We start from the raw sequence: 19,058 nt of genomic DNA, 5'->3' as shown, positions 1-19,058 counted from the left end.
TAAACATGTATTTTTTTTATTAATATTTTTTAATTATAGATATTATAACTATAAAAAAAGGAAATTGACTACATTCATGATGACTTCACTTTGAATGTCGTCATGAGCTCTGACAAATTCACCTTAATCTGTAAAAAAAAAAAAAAAAAGTCTACTAACCATATTTTATAAATTTGGATTCAAAACAATCATGTTTTATAATATATATATATATATATAATATGATAAATTTTTAGTAAGAAATCACAAAGAGGAATTGATTTGTTTGAAATAAAGGGTATCGATCTTTGGGGGAAAAGTCTAATATATTTGAGTATTAGATTTTTGCTTGAAGCTTAAGAAAAGAAATCCTAAATTTTGTTCCATCTTATTTCACAAGAGTCGTTATATCTCAATGTCTCTAAATAATAGGGTGAAATATTAAATGCTTTTAGGCCTATAAATATACCAATATATATTATAGAAAAAAAAAATAACATACATTGAATATTTCTACTTTAAGCATTTTTTCAGATTTTGCTAGAACATTTTAGTATCGAGGATGAAAGCTTTTCTAACCCAACTAAGGGACTTGTTCCAATATACTCAATATTCTTATATTCACTAGGAGTCAAGACAATGACAATTTAAATACACATTTTTCTTCCTTCAATTCTTTGAGATACCTTTTAAGAACAAAATCATATAAAAATTCTAACTTCAGAAGTGGACAAGATCTAACAATGTTATGTTAATAGACTTAAGGTAAGAAAAAAAAAATTCTTAATACAAATAATATATTGAATAATATATCCAATACAATAATTAACCATAATATTCTTATCGAGAACTTAAAGCGAACCTTCAGATAGGTGACAAGATTTTGGTGACTTTCATAGACCTTGATATGAGGATTTTGAGGGTTGAAGCACAAGGAAAGACCCACCTACAAAAGATTTTTCGACATTCGAGTTAGTAAGAGAGTTATAATCTATTTAGTAAAAGAGAAAGAATATATGAGAGTTTGTGTTTTCCCTAAGAAATATTGGTTGTATTTAAAGGATTTTTGGACCTAAAGATTTAAGTGATAAAATTAGTAATGTGATATAAAATAATATTAATAAAATAATGAATTATCTCAATTAAATAATAATTGTAATAATATGTTAAGATATCTCTTATTCTGACATAATTAGACTGCTAATATTTCTTTGTTATGTTACATTTACTTCTCTTATACCGACATAATTAGACTACTAAAATTTGTTACATTTACTATTAATATAAGTGAGAATTATGGTTCACAGCTAAAAGGTAAGGAGCTCGCACACAAAATGTTTGAAGAAATGCAAGCCAACCCATTAGTGGTTGTAGAGAGAGCATTTTTATCAAGTGAAGCATATGGTCTAATTACACACTAAATAAAGCAAAAGAACTTGTGAATATAGGGTAAAAGTTAAAAGCTAACCAAAAAAAAAAATTGAAAAAAAAAGGCTAAAATCTAAATGATATATTGTGATATCTCTAAATAGACTTTTGTGGAAGTATTTTGGAATATCTCTATATTATTAAGGTTAATGAATTTTGTTGGACATTTTTTGAACATATGCACTAATGATATTATTTTAAAATATTTAATATTGAAACATTGATATCATTTATGAAAATAGAAAAAATTCTAAAGATAACCTGAAAAATAATTTCAAAAATAAATCTTGATTCCTATTTATTTTTTATTGAAAACTTATTCCAATATTGTGGAATAAACTCATCGTTTAAAAATTGAGATGAAAAAAAACTATGGACATATTATTTTCTTAAGAAAAATCATAAGAATACTTTAAACTCTAAAAAGAAAAATAAGATAACATGTAATGATTGTTTTTTATTGAGAATGAGAATATGTCAGTTAGATAATAATATTTCAATCTATTTATTTATTTATTTTTAATTTATTATTTTAAATAATTTATTTTGATTTTTTAAGTGATGTAATAATCTAAAAATATTAAAGTGATGAGTTTAAAAAATGAATTAAAATATTATTATTTTTTATTATATGTTTATATATAAAAGTGATGATCCAATGGGTTTAGCCTGGATGTTACAGAAAACAAGTTCCTTTTAGTTTCAGTTTGGCACGTGTTTTGTACTCTTCTTTCACCATCAAATTTTTATTTCGCTTTGCCTTCTGTCAATATCATTTCCAGCTCACAACATGCCTCAATTTGTTTCCTCCATCTATACTTTTTTATTTTTTATGTAATTTCGTTTGAAACAATAATGCATTTATGGGTTAAAAGATTTTAGATATTCTTATCGATATACTTCATTCTATAAAATTTAAGACTAATTTATAATATATAAATAAATTGTAAATACTATTTTATAAGTTAAGAAAGTTAAATTAATTTTTAAATTTATTTTTTAATATAATATCAGCATTTAAATTAGAGATTATTTTAACAAAATTGATTCTTTATGAGATTATTATTTCAGTCACGATCAACCCAAATTGAACTATTCATAAATATATAATCTCAAAAGATGTATATAGTTCAAAATAAAATAATATATTAAAATCTTACATCAACTAAAAATTTATCAAGATACGATAAATATCTTAATAATATCAAATCATAATATATAACTAAAACAATCCTAACGTTACTGATTTTTTTTTTATACTTTTTATTTTAATATTCATGTTTAAAATTTTGTATCCATTAATTTTAGATGCTTCAGTGACCACACACAATAAATTAGAGATGATACGTATCCTATAAACATTTTTACCATATAACACAAAATTCCCTTGTTAATGCAAAAACCGACAAAAAGGTCTTTTATTGTAACAAAGTACTTCAAATCATTAAAATGAAACTTTTTTCATTAAATTTTGAAAAAGAAAATACATAGCTCTACTATGTACCAGCTTTGTTCTTGTTGATAAATTCCATTTTCGATTAATGTGCATTAAAACACGCATGGCAATCAAGATTTTGGGTACTTCTGAATTTTAAAAATTAGTTTCCATTTTTTAAATAACAAAAAAACTACTCATTCAATAATATTAGTGGTACAACTAAAATAACAAAAACGTCTCTTAATTACTTCGATATTCTATTATTTATTTTCATATTATCTTGCATTCCTCATTTATTCGTATTTTGTATATATTAAATTTTAAAATTATGCTATAAAAAATTAGAAATAAAATAATACAACCAAAAATCATGTCCTTCTTATAAAAGAAAAAAGTTTAGTTTTCACACAAACCCTATTAACTAAATCCAAAATCACGTGAACATGCAAGAAGATCTACATATGTAGCTAATCTTGATTAGGGTTTGATTCTTTAGTTGTATCACACTCTCATACGCATCTATATAAGGACACCCTAACAGTGAAATTAGATCATAATTTTGGACTTTTTATTTCGACTATGACTCTTCAATCATTCAAATTTCATTTTCAGTTTCTTTTTTTCCTGATGTGATGTTTTGCTGCATCATCATCATCATCATCTATTAAGCCATCTTCAGAGATGTTGCTACCATAATCTCATAGGACGATATGGTATGATTTTCTTCATTTTTTTCCGTAATATAAGGTGTTAAAAAAAAACTATTTATGCTTTTTAGCATATATTTTCATGGGGCCTTCAACTATGACATTGTAACTACTCGAATTGTATCGTTTTCTCTCGATGATTATCCAAATTTTATCTCCCAAACAAAAATTAGATTGCCTTATTATGTTGGAAGATTTTTCAATAATAGTTTTCATATAATTTATTACAAATTATAGCAAAGTATATTAGAAATGTAAAACCTCTAACTTTTTCTTATTTCTTCTGATTTCTTTTCTTCACTTTTTTTTTTCTACACGTACCTCTAAACTTCTCCTTCTACATTTCATTTTTTTTTTCGACATTTTTTTTCATCCCTTTTTAAATAGATTTGACCAATTAGAAAGTGAGAGAGAGTGTAAGTTGTGTTGAACTTATTGTAGTCTAATTTAGAGTAGCTTTATTTTTAGTTGTGTAATTCTATATATTCGTTAACCTCACATAACTTTACCGATTCTATATATAACTCTTAAGAAATGTTATTTTCTATATTATTTTACATCGACCTTTTCTAGCAAATATATATGTAATTCTATATTATTTTTGTCCTTATTTTCGTACCAAAATATTGATTTGATTTCTTTACTTTTTTATCTCAATTTAGTTTCTATTTTGAGAAATTCGATGTAATCAAGTCCTTTCCGTTAGTATTGTAGTAACAATGTTAAATGGGTGTCATATGTCAGTTCCTGAATTTTTTGAATTTTTCAATAACATGCTTTGTACCAAACATATAAATAAAAAAATTAAAATTAATAATTACCATATAATTGTCCTTGTTCCTTCTCAAACAGAATTTTAGTTTTTACCCTTATAGGATCTGTTCACTTGAGGATGAATACTCTTCACGCAAATGAGAAATGATATAGATTGTGAGGTGATTGAGTTGTTCACTTTAATGTATTTGAGGAGAGAAAAAGGAAGGAATAGAGGGATTGGTTTATCCTCTCTCCTATGTGAAGATTTGAAGGTGATATTGACCACATTATGGTTATACCTTCCATTAACTTTTCTTTTCGTTTTCGTTTTTTGATTGAAGTAATTCAGGTGAAGCCTAAAGTACTGTTGTCATGTCATGCTGCCATTTGATACTGTAACATAGATTAACTTTTAAAAATATGTTTAAAAAAACAATTAATACCCAAAATTTAAAAGTTGTTATACAAAAATAAAGTTCAAAAAGCAATTAGTAATTTTATATCTTTGTATCATAATATTTTTTATATTTCATTATTAAAATATATTACTTTAATTTATTCTTTTAAATATGTTTTCTAAAATAATTCTAATTCATCTCATTATAATTTTACACTACTTTTAAACTTAATTTGGTAATCTAATTTTTCTTTCCATTAAACTTAATTTTTAATCTATAAAATCAATCAAATAAGTCACAAACTTTACTTTTAAATTCAGTGACTATCACCTTTAAATTCCTTCAAATGAACAACACAAAATTCATCCTTTAATCAACTCAAATTCATCCTTTAATCAACTCAAATTCATCTCTTCCTCTCCCTCAAATCTCCATCAAGTGAACATATATCCCTAATAAAGGATAAGATAATATAGAAACAAGAATGAAATATATAGATATTGAGTAAGTACGAATATGAAAATAAAGATTACTACTCTCGGTATGTATATTATGTTATTTATTATTTTTTTTAAATGATTAATGTTTTCATAAGAAAAAGAAAATCTTCACAAACATTTGTTAATAATGAAAAAATATAATCAATTTGAATTCTCTACTTGGTTATTTTAATGTTTCTTTCTATTTTTATTTTTATATTTAGATTGTTTTATTTTCATGTTTTACAATGTTATATGTTGTTCATAATAAGCGTTTTATATAAAAATTTAATGTTCTAATAATAATTTAATATTTAGAGTCACATAGGACAATTATATGCGTGGCCAGTTAAAAAACAAAAAACAAAAGATATTTTACAAAATAAAATAATTTTATAATATCATTGAATAAAAAAAAATCATCATATACAATAACTTTATTTGCTTTTACAATAATTACCTTCGAAGTTATATGACTATTTTTCATTTTTTATGGCAATTTTTTTTCAATCATCATATACTTATCTATAAAAACAAGTAAATAGTATCTAAAAGTTACAAAAATATATCGTTATCAGCCGGTGTGATTGGCTTAAGAAGGGTTACATGCATGTTTAAAAAAGTAATAAATTCAGAAATAAATAATTTTGCATATATGAAAACACAAATTGTTAATATTACTTTGTGTTTGGCTTAAAAAGGGTTGCATAACTCGTGTATATTGTAATGAGCCGAGAAGCTTTGTCTTATACATTTTCGAAACAAAAATAAAATACAGTATACATTCATTTAAGTCCGCACTCATTTAAGTCTGTATCCTATTTAAATCTACATTTGAAAAATTAATAATTTTCAGATCAATAATTTTGTGATTTTATTTAAAAAAAATCACGTAAAATCATTTAACTTTATATTTTGTTACATTTTAGTATATATATATTATGAATAAAGTAAAATAAGAAGTTTCTCTTGTAATATATCTCTCATATTTTTCATAATTCATACAAATTTTCAACACTCGTAATATTTCATATTGTAATATGATTCTTAAAAGTTTATAAATCCGTATTCAAATTAAGTTCGCATTAAACACTTAACATCAAAATGCGAACTTAAGCGAATGTTTATCGGTAATGATGAAAATGAAATACCATCCGAAAATAGTTTTGGGATGGAATAGTAATAGTAGGAAAAGAAGAAAAAAATTAGATAAAAATCATATATAACATTTCTCATTTTAAGAATGTCTAAAATCATTTTATTAATTAACTTGGTATGCATTTAGAAAGTGTATAATGTTAATCAAATAAATTAATATTAATCAGAAACAATACATGTTTGATTTATTATGTATTCTCGTTTAATAATATTTTACATAAATTTTAAAAACAAAAATTTCACGGAAATCAAACATTAAAAAAATAAGTAAAATAATAAATAAATAAACTTTTACAACATGTTAAAAAAAGGCATAGTTACCCACATAAAAAACTAATAATAAAATATGGGAATACAAGAAAGTACAAGGCTGCAACAAAATAGTAAAAGTATGCGTCCATGAGATTCAAAGTGAAATGCAGAGTAAAAAAGAAAAGTCTGCATGAACTCTTCACTTTACCTTTTATAAATAATATTAATACAGTCATATAAAATTTAATAAATATTTCACATTTATATATTTATATACAGTACATGATAATATATAATATGGAGTTAAAAATAATGTGACATTTGAAATGCATATCAAGTAAAATATAGAATACAAAACAATATATAGTTCCATTCGTGGTTGGGGAATCAAGGGGCTACCTATAATTTATACTTTTTATACGGTGAGGGTCATTTTTCATGATTTTCAATTTTATCTTTTAAGTATTTTATTTAAATTAAAATAATTATTTTACTAATTTATTTTATTCAATTTAACCGTTTTTTCTTCTTCTTAAATTTAACTATTTTTTAAATTAAAATAATTATTATAATAAAAAGATTATCTAAATAAATAAATATTATCCACAATAAAATTATAAAAATTATAAAAGTTTACTTTTATAATAATAATTTTATTATTTTTTAATGGTGAAAAAAAAAAATGAACATAGGAAGTGTTTTCACTGATCAAATATAAGGAAAGAAATAGTAGTTTAGCATTTCTCTTACTTCCTTTGCACTGCCACTGATTTCATTGAAACAAAAAACAATCGAACATAATATTTCACCTCTAACTTTCAGAAAGAATCATTCTCCATGATTCCTATTTGTTAAAAAAACAGTATACGAAGAATCAAAACACAAATAAGATTATAAGAATCGATATACATGTTGTCCAGCACTAATAATACAATTACTTCTTATAACTCACTAAACTCAAAGGCCGGTGTTTTCTTTGAGATTAGTTTCTGAAACCTAATTGGATCAATAAAACTGATCCACAGAAGTCTTCCATAGGCCTCCTTCTTGGGCCGTGAATTCAGGGCTTAGTATTCATTTCGTTTAAGCTTAGTTCATTTTACGAATAGAAGATTTCTTTATCGTCACTCTATGAAACAATGTCATAATAATATATTTACAAAGTTTTGCTTCCTGTGTTTACAATATTGAATTGAATATCCTCAACATCATGTCAAGATGTACTTTTATCCAAAACCCGTGATTTTTACAACCGAACTGTACATCAAAATGGCTTTTATAAATAAATTACAGAACAAAAAAATTGATGTATCTGGGTAACAGCTACATCATGACCACGCAACAGGCATCCAAATAAATATAAATGGTGCAACCATGTTCTGAGGATCAGGAGAAAACGAAGTATAAAAATTTGTATAAAAATATAAGACAAAATACAAAAAGAACTTGATCAGTCAAGGATATTATCTTGTCACAGTCTTCAGAAACAGAATTCTTTAAACCCTGAGTTGGAACTTTCAAAGGGGCTGAACATATAAGCTCGATGGAGAAAGAAGCAGAGCTACTCTGTAAACTCGGCATGAAGAGCATTTCCCCAGGAACACTTTTGAATTCACCATCACTCCACTCCTACATTCCAAGACATGATGAAATCAAGCTATACAAAATCTTAAAATGAACAAAAAATTCCATGCGGTCTTGTAATAAAGATGCATTAATAATTACACAGTTATAAAATAATTAAGTTGCATTTCCTGCCATCACAATAGTCACAGCCATACTTCAAAACACAGTAACATGAAATCATTTTTGGACTCCAACCCATTACCAGATTATCCTTAGTGGAGTGAATAGTAGAAAACAGCCTTTTAGGGTAGTACACTATCAATTGTATCATGTATGACCAAATCATTAAGAAACAATACTGAGTTTTGAAAATGTCTTAAGTACATAATTACTTAGTAATACAACAAACTTGACACTTAGAAAAGATGAAATTGAAAGATGAAATTACCTGTAGTTGTTTCCCAACTGTGACAACTATATTATGGGGACCTGTGTCAAATGATAGGGGACCTCTTTCAGTTTGGACGTAAAATATACAAGGTTCCATTGGAAGGTAGAAACGCAAAGCATGATCACAATATCTGTCTTTTCTCTTAACCGAAGTGTCTTCGTTTTGTTTGGTAACATTATCGTGCGGATACCTGCACAAGCAAATCACAGACTCTGTATCTTGAATCCGCTCCTTAAACTCTACAGATGTGTTGTCCTGTAGAATCAGACTCACTTGCTCAACTATACTATCCAATCTACTTGCAACATTCCCCATGTGAACCCTGAATCATATTCATCACATAAAACAAGTTAGCACCTTCAGAAACTTCATTAGTCACAAAAAGACATTGCCGTTTACCAGCATCCTTTATGTTCTATACCCGTCAAAAATGAAACTTAAACCTCTAAGATCTCATACAGCTACAAACAACGTGATTTGGAACCGTAAAATATAAAGGCTCTTAGGCTTGGACTTTGATGCATTAATATTCTATTTTTAAAAGTAATATATCAAGGCTTGGACATAAATTCAGATAAGAATCACTTATTTGACATAAATTCTCTTACATACTAGTAAAATGGAGTAATTAGTTTTCCCAAACAAACTAAATCAGATAAGAATAAATACTAACTCTAATTATTTCTTCTAAATAATCTGCATATTTCCTCTGTTTTAAATTTCCATCCAATAGAATGTGCACAATAATTAGTTTGGCATTAAATTCCACGAGTAATACATTATCTTGCTAAACATGGACTGACACGAAAGTGAAATGACACACTAATATAGTAAGTGTGCATAAAATAAGATGTGATATAAGAAAAAAAAAAGTTATCTTAAAGTGATATGTGTGTAACATTATTATTTTCACACAAATTTTATTAATAAAAATTTGCAAAACAAATATTTAATAAGATTTAAAACCTTCTAGGGTGACCTAGTAGGAAATTGGGTATTTTGTACAAGGATAAGTTGAAACTATATGATTCCGAAACCTATATATAATTCGTAGTTTATTGTTTAAACTAAATTTGATCTGTCATAACATAATGTATGTTTTGTTTGTATGTCAAAAAGTTGACATCCTAACTGTATTTTTTTGATTAGAAATGGATATAAGCAATGAAGACACACTAATTAAACACAAGTTCTAAGAGAGTAAGCTCGTGAAAAATAAATAGAAAGAAAAATTATATAATACGAAGAACAAACTATAACAAAGTATCAATTTTCACAATTGAGATTGCAAACCATAAAGAGTTTTAGACTAAATCTCTACAGAATAAATAATAGTTTATTGTTCCTTTTTTTTTTATATATATACCTACATAATTAAAACGAGTGATGATATTTTGATGCCATCACTTTTCACTTACATTCAAAATATAATTTCATAATTATTTTTTTATTGTAATACTTTATTTATAATTATTATTATTATTATCATAATATAATATTTTTTATCGGTGTGTGGTAAAGAATACAGGTCTGAAGGTAACTAAGAAGTTTGATATATTGAAGTTTTGGAATTGAATTTGAGACGAAAAAATCCTAAATTTTTTCAATCTTATTCCATAAGTCTACTATTCCACTACTCCTAAATAGTAAGATAAATATTAAATATATAAACATACCTATACATAAATATACCTATCCAACATCACTTTAAAGAGATACAAAGCTGAGGGCTCTATTAAGCTTTTGTAGGAATAATTTTATTATTAAAAGTTGTTTCAAAGTGAACGTAGATAAAAATAAGTGGGTGTCATGAAACAATCAGGGAATTAAAATTGATAGCAAGCATTGTAAAAGTGGACAGTGTAACAATAATAGTGAAGTATTTCTTTTGTATTATTCATGGAAAAAAAGTATAGTGTGCATGAAAAAAAAGGTGGCGGTAAATTTATACGGTATAATACCAATACAACCGTACGCGAAAAAAGTTGATCATAAACCAAACATCAAGAAACGAAACAATGGAGAATCAACAATAGCTGCAAACTAAAAGAAAAAAGAGTGTGTTAATGAATACCAAAAGTTCCGATCAACTTGATCACGGATAATATCGTTAGCGGTAAATTCCATTGACCCTTTGCTAGAGCGAACGCAGGTAATAATTTCTCCGTCATGTCCGTTAAGCTCGACGACGACGTTTCGCAATTTCTGGAAAACGTTCTCTGCTTCGTCCGTCATCACTTGGAGCTCGACGCCGGAGATCCCGTGGCACCGGATGCGGAACGCGCCGAACTCTCTGACGGAGCGCAGCATCAGATCGGCGGAGGCCAGCGGCAGCGACCGGAAGTCGATCTCCGCTGGCGCCGGAGGGAGGTGCGTTACCGGTAGCGTCAGCTCCGGCAGATGCAGCGACTTCTCTAGGAACTGGCTGAAGGTCTCGCTCGCAGCGGAGCGCGTCCCTCTCCCAGTCGGGATCGGTGACGGCAGCGGCGCCGGAATCTGGCTGTTGCAGCGCCGCATTGCGACCACAACGGCGTCGCTCCGGAAACGTCACGTACCCGCGCGAATAAGATGAATCAGAATGAGATTGACCGGTGAAATTTTTTGAAAGATAATCGATGTGGTTTTTACGCAGCCGTGAGTGGATCAATGAATCTCCAATGGGAATTTGGAGAGCGATCATATGGCGATGACGGAGAATAATCGAGATAACGACGTTGTTTGTTTATTCTTCTAGGTTTTTCTGGATGAATCATGAATCATGAATCAGAGAAATGTGGATAAGGAATTCAGAGAGAGAACGGGGAAGGAGACGACGTCGTTGGAGGAATGAAACGATGAAGAGAAATGATGCTGTTGGAGTTAGAAAGGAGCTTTTTTCGAAGGCTGAATGTGGAACGCGAGGGACCCTTCGTGGGTGCACTCCATTTCGCGTGGGGAGCACGACTTTCGAGTTACATGCTTCCCTGCAACGCAGGTCTACGGTGTATCATCGCGTGCATGTGATATTTCGCCACGTGTATACAGGACAAAGGTTTGGTTAGTTATGAGGGCTGCATAACGGGTTTTCAGTGGAAGTGGCCGTAGGAACTTAAAGTAAATAAGAAAATAAAATTAAGAAAAGGCTGCATATGCAGGTTTGTGGCTGTTATGGGCTAATGGGCCTGGCTCTTTTCTTGCTTTTGCGTTGGTTCCCTTCGTCTTGGGCCAGCCGAAAGCAGTTAGAAAATGGAATAATAATGAGAACGGAAAGATAAAAAATGTTGTCAATAATACAATTTTCTTTTCTTTTTTCTTTGGAGGGAACATAAAGATAAATAGAAATCCAGTAAAGTGAAATATTCCCTGTGTGCCTCTTCATAAGAATTTTTACAGAATATTGAATGTTGATTTTTGTTAGAGACATGCTGTATTACCGATGTTCATGAAACTTTATTTTCTATCTAATCTTGCTTTGTGAATTGTTTATGCTACAATTAATTAACATATTTTTTTAAGAGACTAAAATCACACCATCATCCAATTTTTTATGAAAGTCAGTGATCATTATTCTGAGCTCAAACTTGAAGCTTAGAAATCGCTCTATAACCATAATAGTTACAGTAATAACTACATATATTCATAATTTTCAACAACATAAAAAAGCGCAATAAAGCTCCAACTAGAACAATAATTTAAAACCTTGCATCGATGTTCATGACAAATAAATCAAAAGTACTCTGTTCAAATTTGGTAGCAGACAGAGTGGAAGATTAAGAACATGCAGAACATCCTTAAAAACAAGCCACATGGTCTTTTCAAACACGTACCAGATCCATTAATTATACACATATTTGATAATTTTCACACATCAACAACGCGAAGAAGAAGAGCTTCTTAGCTCAGAATCTACACACGAGGAAAGCATACACCACCTCTTAGTGGATGCCGAAACCCGATGTTCTCAACGGCACCAACGGTGTTGAAGAAGCGTCTTTTGTACTTGTAAATCTCCTCCAACATCAACGACCGTTGGAGCTGCTGCAGGCTCCGCCGCTCGTGCGGGCACGACCGGATCCGAGTCAGCCTCGGGCACCCGTGACCCGACCCAAACCTGCACCCGCACGAACACTCAATCCGCGGCGGGTACAATACCGGGTTCACCAAACCGGGTTCGCCTTCTTCGCCGCCACGGCACGATATTGTGGTGCACTTGTTGCGTTCGGTTCCGTCGTGCTCGTCTTCGTGGCCCGGGTCGCAGAATTGGAAGGTTGAATACTTGAAGGAGTTCATCGAGGCTTGAGAGCTTGCGTCGTCGTTGTTCATGAACATGTCATCTGCGACGAGTTCGTGTTACAAGTTAATTATGAGTCTTACAAGTAGAATTTTTTTTGTATAGTTCTGATTACAGACAAAATATATAGTCTAAGTGAAAAGTGAAAAGGAGTAGGTACCTTGAGGCCCTTCTTGAGCAAAAGGGTAATGGTTGCCGCGAACATGGGTTTTGAAGGAGTTGGAAGCAGAAATGTGGCCAGAACCACGAGGGGATGATGGAGAAGATGATAAGAAGAAGGGGTGGTGGTTATTGACATCTTCATCTTCTTCGTAGTTAAAGCTGTGTTGTCGTTGATGGTGACACTTAACCCTGTCCCTCCAACTCGGAACCAAAGCTGATACCTCATGATCTATCATTGCAGCAATCTCCAATGGTTCCAAATGGCTAATTTCAAGTTCTTGCACCATCTCCATCGCCACCTGAATAGCCGTGTCTTTTAATGTATCAAATGGGAAGAACACATGTCTCGTGTGCCCTGGTAGAAAAAAAAAAATATTTAGTAAGAATGTTATCAGGATTGAGAAATTTGTACATGGTTCTGGCCAATTTCTGTGCTGCATAATCAAGTTGTATTAATGCCTTGATTATGTGTCGTATAAATATTTAGTGTTCTTACCTGTTATGTCAGATATCCTCACTTTGAGGAAAACTGTGTTGTCCTCTTCGTTAATTGAACCAGTAATTGTCATTTCTGCACTCTTTTTTTGATCATGATGATGCTCAATGGGAACTAGTGGAGCGGAATTAAGCTGTGGAGTGTTATTCAGAAATAATGGTATGTTTGGTGGCAATGGTATTTCAAGTTGGTCCACCGCTAAAAAAGGGTCCAACAAGAGCTCCTTTGCTGATGGTCTATCTGAGACATTTGACAAACATTTTCCCACAAACTTCTGGGCTTCCAAAACTGGGATTCTGTAAAAAGCATTAGGTAGCTTCCCCTGGTACATCAAATTACTCAAAGTATTAGAAGTCAATGAATCATGTTAAATGAAGGGAAAATTGGAGCAAGTGTTCATCACTTAAGCTTACCGAAGTAACTTTCTTGTATATTTGAGCTGCGTTGGCGCATTCACTGTATGGGAACTCAAAAGTAAGCAACTCTATCATGCACATACCAAAGGAATATATGTCTACCAGCTCGTTGTATTTCTCTTCATACAGTTCTGGTGCCATGAATTCTGGTGTGCCTGATGGTTCACATAAAACATAAAATTTCAGTTTATAACAAGGTCTAGACAGATTAATCACTGATTATGTGCAATTTAGTCCTTGAAAGTTAAAACTTGTGTTACTCAGGTTCTTGAAAATCACTTTTGTTGGAAGTCTGTTGTCGAGATAAGTTCAAATATATAAGTAATTGTAAATCTCATTTCGACAAATTTTGTAGATCGAGTTAAACTTAAAATTAATATTGTTTTAACGTGGTATCATATTCATTTTAACTGCTAAATTAGAGCAAGAGGCGTTACCTATGACACTGTGGGCATGTTGGGAGCTACGAAGTATAGCTGCTAGGCCTAAGTCACCAATCTTGACCCTCCCCTGATGGCCATTGACAAAGATGTTGTCACACTTGAGATCTCTGTGTATTACAGGAGGATTATGGCTGTGTAAATACTCCAAACCACCAAGAATCTGGCGAGCCCAAATCTTAACTGCTCGGATATCTACTCGCTTATACTTCTGCCTGTACCTATAAACATAAAATATATTATGTTAACACAAATATACCATAACCTTTGAAACATAGATGGTTGATTTAATCTAGGTTCAGGGATCGATTGATTACTCTCTAAGTGTACCGGAGGTGAACAATTCAGTGATGAAGTTGAAGGTTCTGTTGTTGACATCGATCCAAGAACCATAGAAGATCATCATAGAGTCATGGTTGAGGTGCTTCAGGAGATGAACCTCTGAATAAAGGCGCTGAAGTTGTTCTGGTGAGTGAAAGACATCACCAAGCTTGACTTGGTTCCAAGCCACTTCAATCCCCAGTAACTCATCAAATGCCCTATATACAGTCTTCATTGCTCCTTTGCCTAGAACATCCCTGAACTACAACCACCAACAATCACCACAAATCAGTTTTCATTCTGAATTCAAATTGGACATCCATTAAGCCTTAATTGACCCAGAAATAGCTACTAATTCATTACCAATTTGTCAACAATTTTTTACAAGCCTATTCAACATGGAAAATCAATAAGTAAGATGAGATATGAGAATCAAAGAAAAACACTTACACGACCATATCGACCAGATGGATCAGTTTCAACATATCCAAGCTGAGACTTAACTCCACCACTAGTGCAGAATCTCCCCTTATACATGGCTGTATTGACTGTATTATCAGGCAATTCCATCTCAACAATGGCTTATTAAAGCCGCGCTGTGCTGTGCTGTGCTTTGCTTACTATGTATTGATACGAGTACTGATAATATAAAAACAAAACAATATAGTTATATATAATCTCAAGCCGAGTTTAAGACGCATTTGAAAAAGGGTGTTAGATAGTAAAAAGCTTCCGCTCATGGCTCTGTTAGGAAACACCAAATAATAGCCACAAGTGCCTTTGAGTAGTCACAACTGGCATTAACCATGAACGCTATTTCAACAGCTCCACGTGAAAACCCATATATGGGCATTTTAACTGTTGGTTGAACAGTGTGAAGAGGGAGAGAGCACAGAGACAGAGAGACAGGGAGACAGAGAGAGAGAGGACACTCTTTATGATTTTCTAGGAAGATAAGAGGACAAAGAAACCGTCGTGTGTAAATCAGGCACTAATAATGAGTTAATAATGTGGCATGAGTTGCAACCGGGAATGAGACCACACTAGAGAGTGTGGATTCTGAGCCAAAGGGTGTTGATTAGTTCATAGCTGGTGCCTTGGTGTTGAAGATAATGGAAGAAAAAGCGTGCTTGAAGAGTGGGTTGGAAAAGGAAAAGACCAAATAAGAGGAAACATGGCTGCTAAATTTGGAGAATAGATTGTCATGGTTTGACAGAAACATTTGTGGATAGGAGTGGTGGAATGTAAAAAATCGGATTAGAGAGAATGTGATTATAGAAAGGTTGAAGATTTGTGATGGTGGGTGGAGAAAGGAACAGAAGAGAAAGTCCCAAATTCAGATATGTGCATCACAGAGTTTGCGAGAGGGTTGTGATTGAACTGTGTTTACTGTGTTTCGTAAACTACATGTGTGGTGTCTCTTTCGAGTGTTCTTCCTTAAGGGACAAGTGACGGCGTTCTTGTCGTGGTCCTGGTTACAGAGGAATATTTGGTCAAATGAGATTCTCTAGATTATTTAAGTGCACAAAAAGGTTTCTAATTGGAACACGTGTCGTTTTGTAACACTTTCCACAAAAAATTGTTTTTTTTTATTTGAATTTGATGAGATATTAATTTGAAATACTAAAACTGAAAATCAAATTCTAATATCAAATGTTACTTTCTACTGACAAAATGTTTTATATTTAATTGAAAGTTTAAAATTTTTTTAGTAAAATGGATTTTAAATTATTTTTATTACATATCATTAAGTTAGTTTGGATAATTTTCTTTTTGTAGAAACAATGTTTATCATTTTGCATGAGAAAAGATAACCTAAATTGGATAAGATCGTTATGGACTTAAAGTTATCTCTCTAATTATTTAACATAATGGCATAATTATATTTAAATTGAAGACTAGTAGTTAAATTCAAACAATATGATTTAGCACTAGTTGATCCTTGTGTGAAGGGACATTTTGAATCATTTACTGGTGTTAAAATGCATTTCTTTGCTAAAAATAAGAAAAATGATTTTTTACACTAGTTTTTGGTATAAAAGGTTATTTTGTATCTTCAAATAATCGTGATAATGATATAAGATCATATCTACACGAGCAACATATGCTACTTGAAACCAAGACAAACATTTTACATACTTTATGTGCAATATACATGTTTAGTTCATCAATAATTAGATGTGTGCCTCAATTTTAGTTTGGAACAAATTTTTTTTTTATTGAATATTATGTTAGCATGTGTAAGTTTTTTTTCCAGATCTAGTTAGAAACAAAAGTTACTTGTTAGTTCAAAAGTTGCAATAAACTTACTTTTTTAATTTTAATTGAAAATCAATTCAATTTAATTTCTTATATGTAATTTGAAATTTTGAGTAATCGGATTTGGAAAAAAACTCTTTATTAAATCCATTAAAAAGATTGGATTGGGTTGGATGTGATTTGATTTTATAATTTCTTTTACTAAAGTCGATCTAGCCCAATTGACCTTTGATTGGATAAGTTTAGGTTAAAATTTTGAATTTTTTTTAATTGTCCTTTTCAAATATCAATTCACTTAAAAAATAATACATTATTAAAATTATACTAAGACTTAACAAATAAATAATAAGTCAATATATGATAATTTGCTCTAAATTAATTCAAAACATGGAAGAAAAAATAAATACAATTTGATCTAAGTGGATTTGAATCATCCATATCAAATCCATCACTCAACTTGTATAAAAGTAAGTTAGTTTGAGTTGAATTAGGTTTGACCTAATCATAAACAAAATTCAGTCAAATCTAATTGAGTTGACTTAAGTGAAATAAATTGAGTCACTAGATAACTAGATAACCTAATGAATATCCTATAAAAACACACTAAATAATGGAAAAAAACATTCATATTATGTTATTAAATGATCTTAACGAGAAGTCATTGAAATAAGTCTTCACTCTTGAATATTGGACTACTATTGTTAAATAGTCTGAACTTAATACCAATTATGATCAGAAGAGAAAATCCAAATGTAAAAGACTTTTCCATATTTAAATCGACAGGAGAGTCAAAATCTCTATAATAATAATGAATGTATAGAATATGAAAATATTAAAAAGTTCAAAAAAATATGTCAATAATCATGGAAATAATGTTATGAAATTAAGATAATTGTCTTAAATGAATATATTAACTCACTGTAGAAAAAAATACATAACACAACAGAAACAACCCAAATGGAATAGGTAAGATAGATATTCATTACTAATACATAAGATACATGAAGGTATTAAAAATAATTTTAGATCCTTTTTAATTTTTTTTTCTTCTCAATGTACACTCAGCATAAGATGGCTACCACTTGGAATGAAACAACAAGTTCTAAGAATTGTGCCAATAAAAAATGTTGTTACCATGGAGGTAATGATGGAAGTGAAGCAACAAATTGATAAAATACAAAAAGAAATGTAAAGTAAAGATGAAGAAACCCAAAATTTACAAAGTTTAGGATTGGTACAACTTAAACGTTAATCATAAAGATGTGAAATTATGTACAGAAAATAGTAAAAATAATAGTTTTACTTTTATGAATTTCATTCTATTTAACTTTATTTAGTTTTCAAATTTTCCTTGAATTTGACCTTCCTTATACCATTAGAAGGTATTTGGAGTTAAAGAGGTTAAAAAAGTTTACCTTAAATATCTTTGGAAAGATAGTAAAGTCCTTGAAATTAATTTTAGATGAAGTCAAAAAGAAAACACACATGAAGTTTCACATGCTTAAATGTTTCCTCTAGTAGCTTGACATATGATAATAGTCTTATGGTGTGTTTGGACAAAGGAATTTAAGAGATTAATTCATTTTTTTGAAGAATTTAAATTTTTTTGAAGTAAAATGACTTACTTGAATGAAGAAATTAAAAGGAAATTGAAATTGAGAAAATTTAAAAAGACATTTCAAATAACTAAAATAATAGAATTTGAAATTCATTTAAAAAAGAAGAAAATTGAAATTTCATAAGTAGTAGAACTCTTCATTAGTCCAGACCGAAGGTCGAACTGAGTCCAGCCAAGTAGAAGGTCAAGTCAAGACGACTCAGGACAAAGGTTGAGTCGAGTCAGCCCATATTGAAGGTTAAGCAAAGTCAGCCTGGGACAACAGTCGAGTTGAGTTGTCTGCCGAAGTTTAAGCCTAGACAACCAAGGCCAAAGGTCAAGTCCAAACGACCAGTCGAATCGAGTATGTCTTGGACAAAGGTCTACTCGATTCGACCTTGAACGATGATCAAGCTAAGTTGGTCTCGGCCGAAAAATAAGCCTAGTTGTCCTAGGTTGAAGGTTAAGCGAGTTGGCCCAAGGCA

The 19,058-nt window shown here is 30.4% G+C and overlaps 2 protein-coding genes across 2 annotated transcripts; both read right to left on the bottom strand.

Annotated features, from left to right (window-relative positions):
* Positions 1-7,727: 7,727 nt before the first annotated feature.
* Positions 7,728-11,534, bottom strand: LOC114183965 (2-oxoglutarate (2OG) and Fe(II)-dependent oxygenase superfamily protein). Its single transcript, XM_028071179.2, has 3 exons — positions 10,687-11,534; positions 8,610-8,934; positions 7,728-8,224 (listed from the first exon to the last, which is right to left on the bottom strand). The coding sequence occupies exons 1-3, from the start codon at positions 11,127-11,129 to the stop codon at positions 7,982-7,984; spliced, it is 1,011 nt and encodes a 336-aa protein (XP_027926980.1). The 5' UTR covers positions 11,130-11,534; the 3' UTR covers positions 7,728-7,981.
* A 727-nt stretch (positions 11,535-12,261) lies between these two features.
* LOC114183470 (putative serine/threonine-protein kinase WNK5) lies at positions 12,262-15,997 on the bottom strand. The gene is made up of 7 exons (XM_028070494.2): positions 15,168-15,997; positions 14,714-14,979; positions 14,394-14,617; positions 13,954-14,111; positions 13,541-13,862; positions 13,043-13,399; positions 12,262-12,925 (listed from the first exon to the last, which is right to left on the bottom strand). Exons 1-7 carry the CDS (start codon positions 15,285-15,287, stop codon positions 12,498-12,500), a joined length of 1,875 nt encoding a protein of 624 aa, XP_027926295.1. The 5' UTR covers positions 15,288-15,997; the 3' UTR covers positions 12,262-12,497.
* Between the last annotated feature and the right edge of the window lie 3,061 nt (positions 15,998-19,058).

Source organism: Vigna unguiculata, chromosome 5, assembly GCF_037176805.1.
Source record: "Vigna unguiculata cultivar grain cowpea cultivar isolate G323 ecotype 2 chromosome 5, ASM3717680v1, whole genome shotgun sequence".
NCBI classification, from domain to species: Eukaryota; Viridiplantae; Streptophyta; class Magnoliopsida; order Fabales; family Fabaceae; genus Vigna; species Vigna unguiculata.
The sequence above is the reverse complement of the archived record's forward strand: the minus strand, read 5'-3'. Positions and strand labels throughout refer to the sequence as shown.